Here is a 16,599-nt window from a genome sequence, read left to right on the forward strand (position 1 = left end):
ATAAGTTTATACCGCTGGCAAATTAACAAATTATAAATAACAGCCTGGCATCCTGGTGCAGCCAGAACCACCTGGAGCTGAACGCTTTAAAAACTGTAGAGATGGTAGCAGACTTCAGGAGGAGCCCAGCCCAAACAGCTCCCCTCATCATGTGTGAATCCCCAGTTAAAACAGTCTTTCAGATTCCTGGGGACTGTCATCGCACAGGACCTGAGATGGGCGGAGAACATCACCTCCATCATCAAGAAGGACCAGCAGAGGATGTTCTTCCTGCGGCAACTGAGGAAATTCAACGTTCAGCGGAAAGTGATGGTTGAGTTTTATATAACCATCATTGAGTCCATCCTCACCTCATCTATCATCATCTGGTTTGCTGCCTCCACTGCCAAGGATAAGGGCAGACTGCAGCGGATCATTCGGTCAGCTGAGAAGGTCATCGGCTGTGACCTGCCGGCTCTCCTAGACCTGTTCCACTCCAGGACCAGTAGGAGAGCATGCAAGATCATTGCTGATCCTTCCCATCCCGGTCACAACCTGTTCCAGAGACTCCCGTCTATGTGAGCAGTGGGGCTCACAAACAAGCCCCCTGCATCACACTGACTCTGCATCACACTGACTCTGCTGACCCCCCCCCCCCCCCTCGCACATAATTTATAACTCCATATTATTGGCATTATCACCAATCTCTGCACCTTAGAACCACACGCAACTCTCTTATTGTATATATATATATATAAATGGCAATAAAAATAATTCTGATTCTGATTCTGATGTTCATCATATTTTGCTTTGATACTCTGAATCTGTAGTAAGTATAAAAAGCCATATAAATGTAATTGAGTAATTGTATTTGCCCCTAGAAGGTAGCATAGTACTGGTACTTCAAAATGTTACGGGTATAATACTTGAATATATGACCTTGGGTAGTTTGCATCTTTGCCAATCTATGTTTTCCCCATTGTCACTGCTGTAGTTTGATTCATTGGAAATTGAATAAGAGATTCGTCGATCAACAGAGACACATTTGATTGGTGAAGCATCAACAATGTGAGAGGTTTGTATCTTACATTATATCACAGTGGATTAAAAAGGATTAGTATATGACCGTGAAACTGCAGGAACAGATGAAGAGGCTGTCATCTCTAATCATCAAAAACTTGAAAACCTTCCGATGCTCTGAATGTTTATGGCCCCGAACAAATGGATGTTTTTCATTTAATTCTCCCACACAGGCCGTCTGGGTAACGAGCAGTCGGAGGACACGGAGGACACAAGAGCCTGGAGGCTGCCGAACAGGGTTGGGACTTGAAGGACAGCTGACCTTCCATGTCCTGGAGAATGTGTATGACTGACACAAAACCCTCATCTGCTACCATTGTATTACTTTTGACAAGGAGAGTGTTTCCATGTTGCTCCACTGGTGGTGGTTTGTGGTTCGTAATTAAATTCGACAAGGAGGTTGTGTTTTCAATGCTGACATTTGTTTGTTGGTCTGTTTGTTGGTCTGTTGGTCTGTTTGTTTGCAAGATCACACAAAACTTCTGGGCAGATTACCATGAAACTTGGTGGAAGGATTTGTTATAGGTCAGGGATCCAGGGACTTTTCTTTATATTTCTTTAATATGGCATTTTCCACATTTTCCTTATTATTCTCAGATAATAATATACAAATCTTGATGAAAAGAAATCACATGTTTGTCTGAATGACATGTGTGTGTCAGGGCAAATTGGTGCAGATCCAAATAAAGATCGGGGGCTATGGGGAATTGAAATGTGATTTTATAACTGTTGGGCCGTGGTGGTGTTCTGCACTTTGACATTGTAGTTGAAAATGTGGTCATATCAGGCTGTTTCCAAGTGTGAATGTGGATCGGTGCAGTTTCAAACTGAAAACAAAAGCAGTTCCTGTAAGAGCAAGAACGTGGGATTCAACCTTCAGCCACTCTTTGATTTACGGGAACATTTGACTTCAGGTGCAAACAGCAGCAGACTGTTGAGGTGCTGGTCATTCCCCGGGGACATGAACCTGTGTCCCTGTGGCTTCAAATAATTAAAAACAAACCTTATGGTAACAGGTGTCATGTTATCAGCCCACTGTCATTACTTCCTTATCTGGTTCCTATCAATATAATAATAAAACACTGTTACACTTTTACAAATATCCGTGAATGAAATGTCTGCAGGATACGAATAATGCCAACTGGCAGTGGTCCTATTTTATTTTATTATTATATTATTATTATATTGTCCTATTTTATCATACATTATATTAAACTTTCCTATTTTTCAAACATTGGTTTCAGTTTGGTGCAGCAGTCTGGGTCATGTATCTGCTGGAAGGAGGCTGAAAACAGTGTTTGATCCCCACAGCAGAGACTGTGTCAAATTCAACCATCTTCACAACCCAGAGCTATGTGAGCATCCTTTGAATAAGATGTGCTTAAAATGTCAATATGACAGCTGACGTTGGGAGGAACACTGTACAGATGAAGCCAGTGGTTGAGAACACAAGTTGTTTTCATTTTTCAGTTAGTTATTTTCCTGATTATTCGTGAATACAATACCAGAAAATAGCAACACAGAAGTTCATCACAAGTTTCTTGGGCCCTTATAGTGACATCCTCATGTTTCCTGTTTTGTCTATAACAATTTACAAGTTCATTTGATCTTTTTCCTCATAAAGTGTCAAATTCTTCAACGGTTAATCTGTATCAAGCACTCCCTCAAAATTATGTTTAACAAGACAGATTTAGGATCTCATCATAAAATCTGTAAAACCAAAAGATAGTCACACAAAAAACAGAAATTTGAATATTGAATATTTTGAACATTGAATATTTTCAATATTTTGTTATTTTTCTTCTTAATTATATTTATTCCAATGATCTTTTTTTTTTTTGTTGAGATTACTGAAATTATCACGGATTACTATCAAAATATTGCAGATCAGTTGATCGGGTAATTGACTAAGTTTTGATCTGTATTCTTGCGCAAAATATTAATTTCACACCTCGGGAGCTTCAACCGGAGGCAGAATGACTTCTAACAATGTGAATGTCAACAAGCAGCTGTCTAATGGTTGTAAAGTGCTTGAGGATGCCAATGTTTACCAGCTCACATGACTGGTTTGTTTTAAATGATGAAAGACAAACAAAAGGGGAGAGGGGCAACAAGATCCAAAGCTGAAGAGTTTGAGTTTGTTCTGTTTGTTGATAAGTTTCATTCATGATTACACCTTTAAGAAAAGTGAATGGCTTTTAAATGTTAATTTAAAGCTTTAAAGCACACACACACTTCACCTACACTTCACCCACATAGATTTGAGGATTGACACAAACCTCGATGGCCCTGACACCGGCAGCACTGGGCTCTGATAACTATTAACATAATTAGACAAAGGGGAAGTGAAAAGAACTGAAAGCCAACTCCTGCATTTACTTCTGGCCATTTAAATGCCTTCATGGATCAAAATCACACACAGGGACATGACAGTGAGTTATAGGAACGACAGAGAGAGGCGAGCCCATGCAACAGTCCTGTTTTGGTTAAATCCTGGGACCTTGCAACTCGTGATTGGTCCTTAAATCCTGAGGGCCGTCAGCATGACCAGACAAACCCCCGAGCAGCCCTGGAGCAAAACAGATTCGACTGACCTCAGAGTGCACTGCAATATTTAAAGATTGTGTGACACCAAGCAGCACTTAAAAGCTGATGTAATCAGTTGATTCATTGAACCACAGACACATTTTTGGCAATCATTTTTACCAGAATATCCCCGGCACTAATTTCTCATGAAAAACATTTTCCACAAACATAACATTTGTCTTTTTTTTTACCAAAAAAAGAAGCAGCCTGAAAATGTTAGCTATTTGTACAACAAATACCAGTCAGTGTTTGCTGGAGCCTTAAAGTACTTCTATGAAAAGACAAATACGACCTTGTCCAGGCTTTTCTCTGTTAATATTACTTGACAGAAAATGTTAAAACTATTTGCTAAATCAAATGTCTTCAATATAGAATAAGCGGTCTAGGTCTTCTAACTAGATTTGGAGTCCTTCTGAAAGGACCACAGGATGTAGGACTCAAATAAAGTGGTTCGTATACGTGATTAATCAAATTATGTTTATCCAAATGATGTGGAGTAAACATTTGAGGCCTCTGGAGGTCTGAAATCCACATGGATGCTGAGACACTAGTCAAGGCTCAAGTGTTAACAATTCATTTTCCATGTCAGTGGAGTGTTACATGAGCCTCTGCTCACTTTACTGAGCCATAAAATGCCTTGTGTTTCATTTCTCGGGGCCAAATTATGTTAACACCCTGGTTCAGACCTGTTAGCGACACTAGAATGTGAAAGTTATCTGGTTTGACAACTCAACTTAGCAGCTGAGGCTCCAGAACGTGAGCGCTCCATCCTACGTCAGCGGGGCAGATCATTTAGAGCCAGAAAGCTTCAAGGTTTTTTTTCTCCTGTTCTTAAAAGTGCACAGACTGAACTGTGATGTGCCTTCTGCTAATAATTCACTATTAATGTCTAGACAAAGCATTTTAGAACAGATATTGCTGAGGTAAGATGGACACTAATACTAAAGTCTATATCTACTCTTATTGAGCTGAAATACCCGAGGCAAGAGGTTAGAGTTCTTTAGATTCTGTATTTAAACTCTTATTGTCTAACCAAGGACAAACTTGATTATAATTGATTATTTATTCATGAACTTTTAGATGTCTGACTTTTGGAGAAATTAGCTGTAGTCATCTTATGACAGTCAACCATAATGAAAATGTAATATTCAAAAATATCAAAAAATAGAAAATACAAATAAGGCTATATCAATACTCCAGTCTGTCGTCTTGTTTATACAAAATATTAAATGATAATACACAGGATACTTAATGGCTGTAGTTTATATACAGGACTAATATTCTGTTTAAATTGACTAGTCTGCCCTCTGCAGGAAAAGGGAGATACAAGTAGCCCATGTGAATTGTTCGTAAATGTTTATCAAAATCAACACTGTATAATTAAATTAAATTAAATTAAATATACTTAAAATAGCTGGACATGTCAGGACAGGGAATCGACAATATTTTTTTACATCAGGGTAAATCCTGTTTACAGCTGCCCGTCAACTGCCGTTCCCTTAGGATTATGGGAAATGTAGTCTTTAGTAAAGTGGATCATACCAATCTTAAAGTCCAACGCAAATAGCAGGGAAAACGCAAATTAATTCTTTATTTTAAGAATGTATAATCATAGCTTTGTTTCAGTAAGTTTCATATCATTTCGTTTTTAAAGGGCGTTAAATAAAAGTGTAAATACTTGATGAATGAAGTAGTCGAACAGCCAATGTCCGCCCCCCTCCCCTCTCCGTCACCGCTGAATACGCGCGTCCCGGCACCGCGAGTTCTCTTCCACCGTCGGATTACAGGCGAGGCAGCACGCGACAGCACCGACACCGAGCCGCCGAACGTCGAACAAAACCCAGAGTAAGTCCCGAGAAGTCTTATGTCCCCGCAGCGGACCCGGTCCTGGATCTGCAGCTGTTCGTAAAGAGACGGACATGTTGTGCTTGTGGGACTATTTCAGCGCCACGTGGTCAAAGTGAACTACGAGTTGGAGGCGGCTGTCAAAAAAAAAAGAAAAAGTTGCCGTGTAAACTTGTAGGATTGTCACGAAGCTAGAATCTCAAACTCGGTACCGTTATTAAACATTAAGATTCATAACACGTGCTTGAAGTAAAGATAACAACAAAACGGACATTAACACCAACATCACTGGTTTAGGTGCAGTTGTGGGTTTTCTCAGCTTCAGTCTGGGACTTTGAGAGAAACAATGTAATTGTGTTATCTTGTTAAATGTTATCTTGTAACCGTTACAGACAAACAGGACCGTCTTTAGCTCAATGGTAACTTAATACACTGTTAATGTGGCTAACCTGTTTGAATACTTCTATGTTGTTTGGAACTGGAGCTTTACTGGTCTCACAAAGGCCCGGGGGGGGCGTCTGGTGTGCTGCTCAAACTTGGTCACATTGTTTATTTATCATCATCCTCAGTCGTTCCCTGGTTCTTTGCCTCATATGCAACACGCTGCCAAACTAAAACGGGTCGCGAACCTGCTTCAGCAGCAGTTGCAGAAACTCAGTGTTATAGGTCCAGTGTGTAAGGTTCAGGTGAAAGGGATTTAATGGCAGTAATTGAATATATACAATAACCCTAGTGATGTTTAAACACAAGTGTTTCATCCAAACTGTACAAATTGTTCTTTCCTTTATTCTAGAATGGGCCCTTTACATTTGAATACTTTATATTTACATCGGGAGCAGGTCCACTCCACGGAGGCTGCCATGTTTTTTAGTTTTTTTTACAGTAGCCCAGACTGGACAAACTAAACACCTTTATGACAAGTGAAGGCTGCCACAGGTTGTTTTTCATGTTTGGAAGTGGAGGGTGAGACGAGGGGTATTCGTCTGCAACATATAACTTCACCACTAGATGTCACTAGATTCTACACACTGAACCTTTAACTATGTGTTCAGCTGCGAGCCAGGGGAGGGGCTGTGTGTCGACTGGAGGAGGTGAAGGTGTTGGTATCGATACTGATGCAAATGAGCATCTATTTTAGTGTGAGTTTTTTTTGACAACCCTAGTAACTTGAGGCAACAAGACTCGTATTAAACATGAAATGCACACTTCTCAGAGCTAACATCTGAAGTCACCAGCTGTTCGGAGTTTTTCCGCGTTCATTTTATCTTCCGCACTTGTTGCTTCCACGATGGACTATAAAGGGTTTGAGTTTTGTATTTTCTATCTATTCTCTGTTTGCGTATCAGCTTCTCATTCCAGTAAACAAAGGTGAGTTTTAACGTTGGGGCTGCTCCTCACCACATACTGTGGATTGCTGCAGTTTTGGAGAGGTTGGAACTTGTTGCACCAGCAATTCACCAGCACTCCACGAAGACAAATGTCTGGTGTTTTTCTCGTCTTTCCACTTCTTCAGACCGGTGTTGATGAGTTTTTTTCGAGGGGGCAGTTTGTGCGATCCTTTAATTGCATGGAAAGGTATGGCTAGGATGTGGCTATCATACTAACTTGTACACAAAATGAAAGCTTGTCTTTCCATTGATTAATCTGCTTTCGATTAATCAAGGAGTAATTATTATTAAAAAGAATACAAAATGATCGTCACTGTTACAATTAAATGGATTGCACTATACATAAAAAGTACTCAATCACATTTGGAATCAACGGACATTTGGCATTTTTTGCTAAGAAAAACAATTGATCATCGAACTGGTTTCATGTAAATCTAGTGACGATCAAAAAAGTAATTGCTCAATTAACTTACTTGTCTATTAAAACTAACCTTTCAGATCAGATAACCCTTTTAATAGAGAAATGGATCAGTCCTCGCCCAACAGTCAGCAGTGCAGGCAGGCAGAAGCTATTTGGCACAACCGCAGTGCCCATGAGCAGGCTGAGGGCAACCACTATCGCCGACTGGCCTCCAATGGCAATGGACCGCTGGCGTCCTCTCCACGGAGCCCAGGCACCAAAGGCCACTTGACCTTCCGCTCCAGAAACATCAGCAATAAGCAGCAGGAGCCTGTCCCTGTCGTGAAGGCGTCCGGTACCCCTCACCGTCAGTCCAGTAGAGGCCGCCACCGCACCTCCTCTGAGAACGAGCAGGGCGGCAAGGGCAGCAGGGGGCCTTACCACAGGAAGAGGCTCCACTCGGAGACGCAAAGCCGACCCAAATGGGACAAGTATGACCCCTCGCATAAGGAATGGGAGAGACTTGCTGTGTGTTTTCAGTTGTTTTTTATAACTGATGATTGGTTTTCAGTTGTTGTCCGTCTGCATTTTCGTTATGCTAACTTGTGTATTGTGTTTTAAAGGGTTTTCAGTTTTTCAAAAATTCAAGTTTTAACAAATTTGAAGCTAAACATAATTTGTTCGGATGTATTCATACATCGGAAGACGAACCGTTACAGATGTTCTGAGGCTTTTCTAGTCGGTATATATTGAATTCAAATGGGTCTTTTCCCACCACGTTCAAGCCCTAGTAATATTTTTGATAGGCAGATTTATTTAAACTGTAGTTTCTTGTTGAAGACACATTTTGACTGAATTAACGGTTGCCTGACTTGTCCGAAAATAATTGGCAAAATGGCTCAACAGCGCCATCTAAGAAAATTCCCCTCAGTTATCTTTCACCGATCTTCACAAAAATCGTGACTAGACAAGAAATAAGTCTCGAGGTGCAATGGGGAAAAACGCAACAGGAAGCCTGCCATTTTGGGATTTTTGGCCTTTTTCCCCCAAAAATCTTTGACATACTGGTCCCAGGGTTTTCAACAGATCAACTTCATGTGGACACGAGCGTCGTCACAACAAGATGGAGATATAAACAACCTTGAATTTTGAGTTTTCGTCACACGGTGTGATCGTGGTCCAGCGGTGCATGACAGAGGCAGGAAGTGAAGCGGTTGTCCTTGTCGCAGTGTGCAAAACGCATGCAGTGTGGAGAGACGTGCGCTTGGTCATTGATCACTGTCTCCACTAACTGCAACCGGCTTCAGAATGCGTGTGCTCGGGCCCGTCAGTGCTACAACGTGGCCCTAGTTTGTGTTGTTGCAGGAATCGCATGCATGAAGTTTAAACACCAACAAAGACTAGGCATGTATCAATGTTACATGAGAATCAATGTACAACTTGTAGTGATATTCAGTCATGTGTAGTAAATTGCTTCTGTGTTTTGATGAATAGGTTTCTGCTATCACTAAGGGGGGGGGCTTGTTGATTTAGTGGTGAGCAGTGTTTTGTTCTATAATCCAGACTCTGCAGAGCAGGCAACTCTCACTGGCTGAGGAATGTGCAGACACCAGTCTGCTGCTGTTAACCCACCAGTTCAACTCGAACTGGAGCTGAAACAAAGATGTCAAGTTATTATAACGTTTAGTTTTTTAAATATTTTTATGTCTGTTATTTCACAAACTGTGATTCCACGTTTTTTTTTTTTATGTCTGCTTGCTGGTTGTTTTAAAAGAAAATGTCTGTCTCATGGTTTGACTTGTCTCTCCCTGTCCCACCTTCGTGACATCTGTGACTCAGCATGTTGTCCTAACATGGAAACCAGCGTCTTGTTAACCTGTTGCTCCTGCCCTGTGTCTGATTGTGCCGACTGCAGCGCTTTAACACCCGGTCACGACTCTTAGATGAACTGTCCGAAGTTCTAATGAAGATTTCTTTACACTGTCTGAATTTCTCCTGAATTTCTCCTCTTACCTCCTCAGTACCAAGATGAGTGGACTCCAGTGCCTCGCCTCCGAGAACATCTGGTTCGACAAACAGCGCTACGATGAGGCAGAGACGCACTTCTACGAGGGAGCCAACGGGCAGGTACCACAAACACTTTATCTCCAGCCACAGACCCAGAGACCTGGTCTCCAGGGCTGTATGTTCTACATGCGTGTCTTTTATTTTTTACACCTTTTGAGTGTCAAACCTGCACCTGTGGCGCTTTTTCTCTTCCTGTCTTCCTCCTTCACAGCTGTCTGTCAGTCTGTTGGTTTAAAGCGCCAGTTGCATCATGGTCCGTAATGGCGCTCGGCCGCTCGGAGCAGCCGCGTGCATGCGGGTTAAGCCCCTCGATTTAGAAGTGACTCGTCCTTCAGAGGAGGGTCAGGTGGTTTGGCAGCTGCCTCTGCCTGTCGGGCTGTCCCGGGCCTGCAGCTCCAAAGTGTTCTCACTGCACAGGCCCTGTAACAATAGAGATTATAGTGGGGTCGCTTCTAGTACTTAAAGGCTAATTTCACGTAATTAGAAAAGGGCACAGCTTCCCATGTACTCTGGGATTTCTAATAATCCAGATTGATTCAGTGATGTGCTTTTTTCTTAATTTTGAGAAACGTGCCCCGAAATTTTTTTTATAAAGTCTATTCAAAAATGTCATGAATATAGAAGAAATAAAAGTTTCAAAGCGTTCACATCCGTTTCTATCATGTGACTTTTGATGGCTCTGATGATCCGTGTGTAGCAGCCGACTCTCTACTTCAGCCAACGACTGTTTCTCTCTTCTTGTCTTTTCTTCGTTTCCTCCCTCACTTGTAACTCTGTACGTCAGCGGGTGCAGGTGAAAACGGCCCCGCAGCCGGCCAAAGGGCGCAACCAGAAACGCCAGCACAGAAATGTAAGTGGTGCACGTTGAGCTTTGCTGTGTTCAGACCTGAGAACGCTGCGAGCCTGAGACGGACCGCTAGGTGTGTCTGCTGCGTCTTTATCACAGCACGAAGATGTCTGACCCTGGATCAGCATCTCACCAAACATCCTGCACAAACACTAACTGGTTTCATGTTGCATAATTTCATGTTTATTTGAGGATAATGCGCTGATTATCAGATATAATTCAAATGCTAATTTATTGTGGTTTTAACACTAATCTTTACTCACAAAGGAGATTTCATATACTGTCTGAATGAGATGGTTATTCATTGATAAAACTTACAGGAATAGTCTGACTAATGGGAAATTTGTACCACTGCCAAGAGTTGCCCCAAAAGATCAACACTACAGTCGTATCATTCTGTGCAACTGGAAACATCTAACCTGGAACTGGAAAAAAGAACATCCACCACTAAAGCCTGTGAAGATCTCACTGCTTAACAATTTAGATAACGCTGATTTGAATCCATGCAAACGACTCGATTTTTTTTTTTGTTTTTTTAATACCCTTTTGTTGAAGGCAGGTTCCCCCCCCACCCCCCCCAGCTCACGTTTGATTTAACCTGCACGTCTTTGCACATCATAATTGATTTTTGTGGCTTGCTGCTTCACATCAGACCTGGTTTGGATCTCATTCTGGATGATAATGCACCTGCTTTGCCGCGTTTCAATTTCCACCCTGATCTGCGACATGACACCGGGATAATTGGTCTGTGTTCATCTTTCCACAGTCATCCTCACATGCAGGAGCAGACCAGGAGCTGGTTACACGCATGAAGAGCCTGGAGCTGGAGAACCAGACGCTGCACAAAGGTGTGTGTGTGTTTGCTTGACTGCTTTTGCTCACATGTTATGGTTTCACAGTATTAATAGTATTAACAGAATTGACGTGTGTCGTGTTTCTGCTTCTTCAGTGGTGGAGCACATGAAAGCAACCATGCTGAAGTTAGAGTCCAGAGTAGCTTTGCTGGAAAAGACCCCTGCAACAGCAGCCGTCCCATCTGCTAAGGTAGATAACTCAATTCGAATTTATTGGTGCTGGAAAAGAAAAAAGTTAACAACCTTGTTTGAAAAACTAAACGGCTCAAATGACTGTTTTGTATTTTTCCCAGGCTGCTCCAGCCAAGGTGGAAGACAGTGATGACGAAGATGATGACATGGACTTGTTCGGCAGTGATGAAGATGATGAGGAGACAGAACGCCTCAAGCAGGAGCGCATTGATGCCTATGCAGCCAAGAAGGCCAAGAAACCTACACTCATTGCCAAGTCATCGATCCTGTTGGACGTCAAACCTGTGAGTAGCACAGCGTTTATATTAGATAAAGGAAATGAAGGTCTTACATTGTGTGCAAAGTATTACATCTGCAGGCGGTACATTATAGGCTGATCGGAAAATTGTCAAGCAGAGTCCTGCCATAGAAATTGTGTCTTTACAACTTCAAATCAGATTTAACATTAATGTCTTTCCTCCATTTCTCCTCAGTGGGACGATGAGACGGACATGGCGAAGCTGGAGGAGTGTGTGCGCACGGTGCAGATAGACGGGCTCCTGTGGGGAGCATCCAAACTGGTGCCGGTGGGCTACGGCATCAAGAAGCTGCAGATCGGCTGTGTGGTCGAGGACGACAAGGTCGGAACCGACATCCTCGAGGAGGAGATCACCAAGTTTGAGGACTTTGTAAGTAACGGTCAACTTTCATTTGTGTGTCTCCCTAAAAGAAACTCCGATGTTGAATGGTTTAATCCACCTGATGTTTAACATGTAGGCTACTGAAGCATCAGGAGATCAAATGGACAGTGGTGAGAGTCGTACAGACGTGTTTCCCAATAATTATCGAGACTTTGTTGATCATGTCTATCCTCAAATCTACTAGAAAATAAAGAATGCTATTTCCAAAAATCTTTCATTTGTCTTAAACGTTGAGGAGAAAAAATACACTCAAAAAAACATTAGTGTATATCACACTTGATGCTTTATTTGTTTTTAAATTAAACAACTTGGATGTACAACAAATCACTACAACACAAAAACATAAATACCTTCAAACACACACCTTGACCTGTTTGTTTTTCTTCTTCTGCAGGTCCAGAGTGTAGATGTAGCTGCCTTCAATAAGATCTAAGCTCCACCTGCTCTTCCTTTGCTGCTGCTGCTCCTCGCTGACACGGTTATTAAAGCTTTGAGCACAAACATCTCTGTTTGGTTTTTATTCTGTGAAATGTTAAGGTCATTCCTGCTGTTCATGTTTAAGGAGAGCACAGCTTCAGAGTTGAGCCTAATCCCACCCAGAATCCTGGGTACACAGGCTGAGTGAACGTGGTCTTCACTTTATGAAGCAACCCCATAGTTTCAGAAACATTGTAGAAAGACAAAGTCCCGGCCCTGAGGTCCAGATACACTCCGATCCTGCTGCAGCCGAGAGCCGCGATGGTCAGGCTCTCCTTGTTGTGCTGAAACGAGCAGGCGGAGCTGGAGCAGTCCAGGCTCCAGGATTTGGAGTTGTGCCCCAGCTTGCTGTCGCTCCCTCCTCCAGCTCTACTCATGTTCTTGTAGCAGACGCCGACGGAAACCCCTCCCTTCCCAGACCACTCCACCTCCCAGTAGCAGCGTCCGGCCATACCGGCTCTGCACAGCACCTGGGCCCAGTTGGTGAAGCGGTCCGGGTGGTCGGGGTAGGGCTGCGGCTCCGGACGCGTGGTCAACACTCGCCGACCATCAGAGAAGCATAAATAAGGATTGGCTGTGTTTGGATCCAGAGTTAAATCATTGTAATCTGGACAGGGAAGAAAAAGAATAAATGTATGATACAGAATTCCATATTTAATAGACAATCTTATGATATTCTAACCAGAAATGATTATATTTGACGAATTTTTATTTCAGAAGCAAAAATAAATAATTTTACTCACATTGTAGGAAATCAGCCCTCGTCTTCGGTTCGGTGTTGAACGATACTTCTGCATGTTTTGCTGTTGGAAGATCAGAGTTAAACATGGAATTATTGAATAACTCAATTTCACCATAAAGAGAAAAAATGCTTCTACCTTTAGTTTTCTCTGAGGTGACTTGATTGCTGGTTTCCTTCAGTGAAATCACTAAATGCAGATTAAAAAATACCTTTTAGAAAATGCGCTTCATAATTTCCTAAAACAAAATCCGATGCTTGTTGAAAGAAAGACTAACCTTTCTCAGAGATTCTGCTTAATTCTTTTTCGAAGGTTTCATCCAGACTGTTCTTCAGATCAGCCAGGGCTCCTCTCGTGGTTTTGTACATTGTATATTGAAGTGCATCAGTGCTGGGAAGCTCCACCGTCTTGGTAGGGAACTGAAAAGACTTTGACCTCTGCCGTCACGCATCAAAGAAATTTCAGGACGGAAAAGGATAGTTATTGTTTGAAAAAGTGCTTCAGAAGGAAAAGATCCATTACAAACGTTTATTATCCGGTTCAATATTTTGAGGCTGTCATAAGCTAAACCTTAAATAGTTTGGTGTTCTAGAAAGGTTCAATTTAAATCTTGACATTTCAAGTTTATTTAACTTTCACTATTATCTGTAGTCAAAATAACTTCTGATTTAATCAAATATTTCTTCTCAAATTGTCAAATTTCAACATTGACTTTATTCTCGATATACAAATTAAGAGTACATCTTTTTCTGGCTCCTCTAGCATCAGAATGATTAAATAGCTAGAGGCCGAGGCAGAACATTTTGCTTCACATCCATCAAGTGGCACCAAATTTCACTCAGATATCCGTCCCCTACATGTGCCTGATATTTGTTATTCCAAGAGAAAACTGATTTGGATTTTCTCCAAATGGAAATTAATCCTGGATCAGATTTGTATCTGCACTAGTTCTTCCGTCACCAGTACTGCATCCCTCCGAGTTTAGCTGTAATCCTGTTTAAAAACCAACAGGGTGAAAACATAACCTCCTTGGCAGAGGTGATAACAGTTCCTGAGGTTGACAGCAGGTGTAATGAGGCTGCTGCAATAGTCAAAGTTTCAGGAAGTGAAAGCACTTGGACAAGCCTCTGCTTTGGTTTCCTACCTGCAGGAAGTGGACGTGGTCGTCTGAGCGGCAGAGCTTCTCCAGCTCAGCGTCGCTCCTCCTCAGCTCGACCATCTCCCTCTGCAGCTTCTCCAGCAGCTCCGCAGCCTGAGTGACAGCCGCTCTCTCCTGGCCTCGGATCAGCTCCTTCACCTCCAGGCCTTGTTTCTCTATGGAGCGGATCAGCCTGGAGAAAATCCTCTGGCTCTCGTCCACCGCCGCCTCTGTGGAGTGCTGCAGAGGATCAACTCTTACCTTATCGGCTTGGTCTCCAGGAGTCACACACACACACACACCAAACATTTCTCTCTGTCCACATGGGTAAATCTCACTCACCTTAATGTATCCGATTATATATCGAAGTTCTTTCTCCGTGTCCTTCACTTTCTGCACAGACTTCAAACCGGCTTCCTGGAGCTTTTTCTGGGAGAATGCAGAAGATGAACAGATAGAAGATATCACACAGTGTGCCCCCCCCTCAGGCTGCTCGCTCAGATGTACTTTCCACCCTTGACTTTCAAGATGGATGTTTTTCTTTTTACAATCAAAGCTTTGGACTCACAACATGCGGCCGCAGGACCAGAGCACATCTCACTCTCCCTGGGTTCAATGTTTTAAACCCTGAAGCCTAGGATGTCCTTCATTTCGGACTCCAGATTTACAAATTAAAGGTCTGTTCATCAATTTGTCTTTAAGTTTAGCTAAGTTAGGTTCATTTAGAGATTCACATCCAGATAGTTGGTGGAGGTGCCGCAAACAAATGATTGTCCAATGCAGAGGTGAGGTGAGGGAGTTATTGTAGAAATTGAAAAAGGAGGAATATACTTTCAAATTACCAAAGTGTGGTTGCAGTTTCTGTCTACATTACATTTCATTTAGCTGACGCTTTTATCCAAAGCGACTTACAATTAGTGCATTCAACCCCGAGGGTACAGACACAGGACGACAAGAATCAAGAAAGTACAATTTCTTCAAAATAAAGCAAAACTATAAAGTGCTTTAAGTAAGTGCCATTCAAGTGCTACTAAATTGTTAGTTTCAAAAAGTTGATAGTAATTTTTATTCAAGGTATAGTCTACAAAAAAGAAATTCCAGAGTCATACAAGGTCACTGAAGTTCATCCGTGAGTCCAAGTGAATGTTAGCGCCAAATTTGAAAGAGCTGGCTTGTGGTGATATTACAGTCACAAAGCGAAACGTGTTTGAACACCAAATCCTAATCAGTTCATTCATGACTACAAATATTGTCACGTTGACCTTTAACCTCCGGGCACCAATATCGAATCAGTTCATCTGAGTCCGGGTGAAAGTTCCCTGAAGTTCCAATAATGATTAATATACTGTATGAATGACGTGGATAAAGTACTCCAACAAAGTTAATACTAATCTCAGTTGTATTACAGTAAATGAATGTGTTTATAAACATATTTGACGGATTGCTAGATCGTGAGAGTTGGAACCCACCTGTTGTGCAGATCTCTCCTCCGCCACTGGGACTGTGTCGTGGCCCTTGTGTCTGTCTCTCACGCACTGGGTGCACACACTGTGTTGGTCGGTGCGGCAGTACAGACGCAGTGGCTTGTCGTGCTGCGGACACAGCTTCTCCCCCCTCAGCTGCTCTGGAGCTGGCCCCACTTTGTGAGCCTTTCCGTGGAAGCGCTCCTCGTGGCCTCTCAGGTGAGACGCGCAGAACGACTGCGAGCAAACCGGGCAGGACTTCACGGCTTTGCTCTTCCTCCCCGAGCAGGCGCTGCACTTCACGTCATCCGGTTTGGCCGGGGTTTGGGCCGAAGCTATGAGTCCGCTTCGCTGAAACTGCTCCACCACTTCCCCCAGAACCGTGTTCCTGCTCAGCAGAGGTCTGGGGTTAAACACCTGTCGGCACTGGGGGCAGCTGTACTGGCCCTTCTGCCGGGTCCCGCTCCAGTAGTCCTCGATGCAGTCCAAACAGTAGCTGTGTCCACAGGGGATCGTCACCGGGTCCCTCAGAACCTCCAGGCACACGGAACAACAGAACTGGTCCTGCTCTATAGAAATAGTTGCCGCTGCCATTTCCCCCCCAGCACTCCCAACAGAAACTGGAAAGGGACAAAGATGGGCGTGGTGTCCAGGTGAGTTTGACGTCAGCTCCTAGGCTTTCACACGCTGAGGCCGTGAAGCCTCCAATCACAGCCTGCCCACCAGGAACCAGTAAACACCAGGAACCAGTAAACCCAGCAAAGAACAACCTGCTGAACCAACAGCCGCTGAGTTTACATACGGAGGTAAATTCACAAAATGCATCGACGTATGAAATTGGACACAAAACATTTTTCATTAAA

General features: G+C 42.8%; 2 protein-coding genes across 3 annotated transcripts; one reads left to right on the plus strand and one right to left on the minus strand.

Moving 5' to 3' along the window:
- Positions 1-5,372: 5,372 nt before the first annotated feature.
- On the plus strand, positions 5,373-12,419 carry eef1da (eukaryotic translation elongation factor 1 delta a (guanine nucleotide exchange protein)). Its single transcript, XM_053438061.1, has 7 exons — positions 5,373-5,490; positions 9,300-9,405; positions 10,959-11,040; positions 11,142-11,236; positions 11,340-11,522; positions 11,712-11,906; positions 12,313-12,419. Exons 2-7 carry the CDS (start codon positions 9,307-9,309, stop codon positions 12,349-12,351), a joined length of 693 nt encoding a protein of 230 aa, XP_053294036.1. The 5' UTR covers positions 5,373-5,490; positions 9,300-9,306; the 3' UTR covers positions 12,352-12,419.
- LOC128454617 (E3 ubiquitin/ISG15 ligase TRIM25) lies at positions 12,179-16,594 on the minus strand. 2 transcript variants are annotated; one of them, XM_053438059.1, is made up of 7 exons: positions 15,743-16,591; positions 14,616-14,702; positions 14,280-14,513; positions 13,413-13,572; positions 13,274-13,324; positions 13,139-13,198; positions 12,179-13,002 (listed from the first exon to the last, which is right to left on the minus strand). In XM_053438059.1, the coding sequence occupies exons 1-7, from the start codon at positions 16,328-16,330 to the stop codon at positions 12,476-12,478; spliced, it is 1,707 nt and encodes a 568-aa protein (XP_053294034.1). In that variant the 5' UTR covers positions 16,331-16,591; the 3' UTR covers positions 12,179-12,475. The 2 variants fall into 2 exon arrangements, with proteins under 2 accessions (XP_053294034.1, XP_053294033.1); XM_053438058.1 differs by having other exon boundaries at positions 14,280-14,702; positions 15,743-16,594.
- Positions 16,595-16,599: the final 5 nt, after the last annotated feature.

This window comes from Pleuronectes platessa, chromosome 13 (assembly GCF_947347685.1).
Source record: "Pleuronectes platessa chromosome 13, fPlePla1.1, whole genome shotgun sequence".
NCBI classification, from domain to species: domain Eukaryota; kingdom Metazoa; phylum Chordata; class Actinopteri; order Pleuronectiformes; family Pleuronectidae; genus Pleuronectes; species Pleuronectes platessa.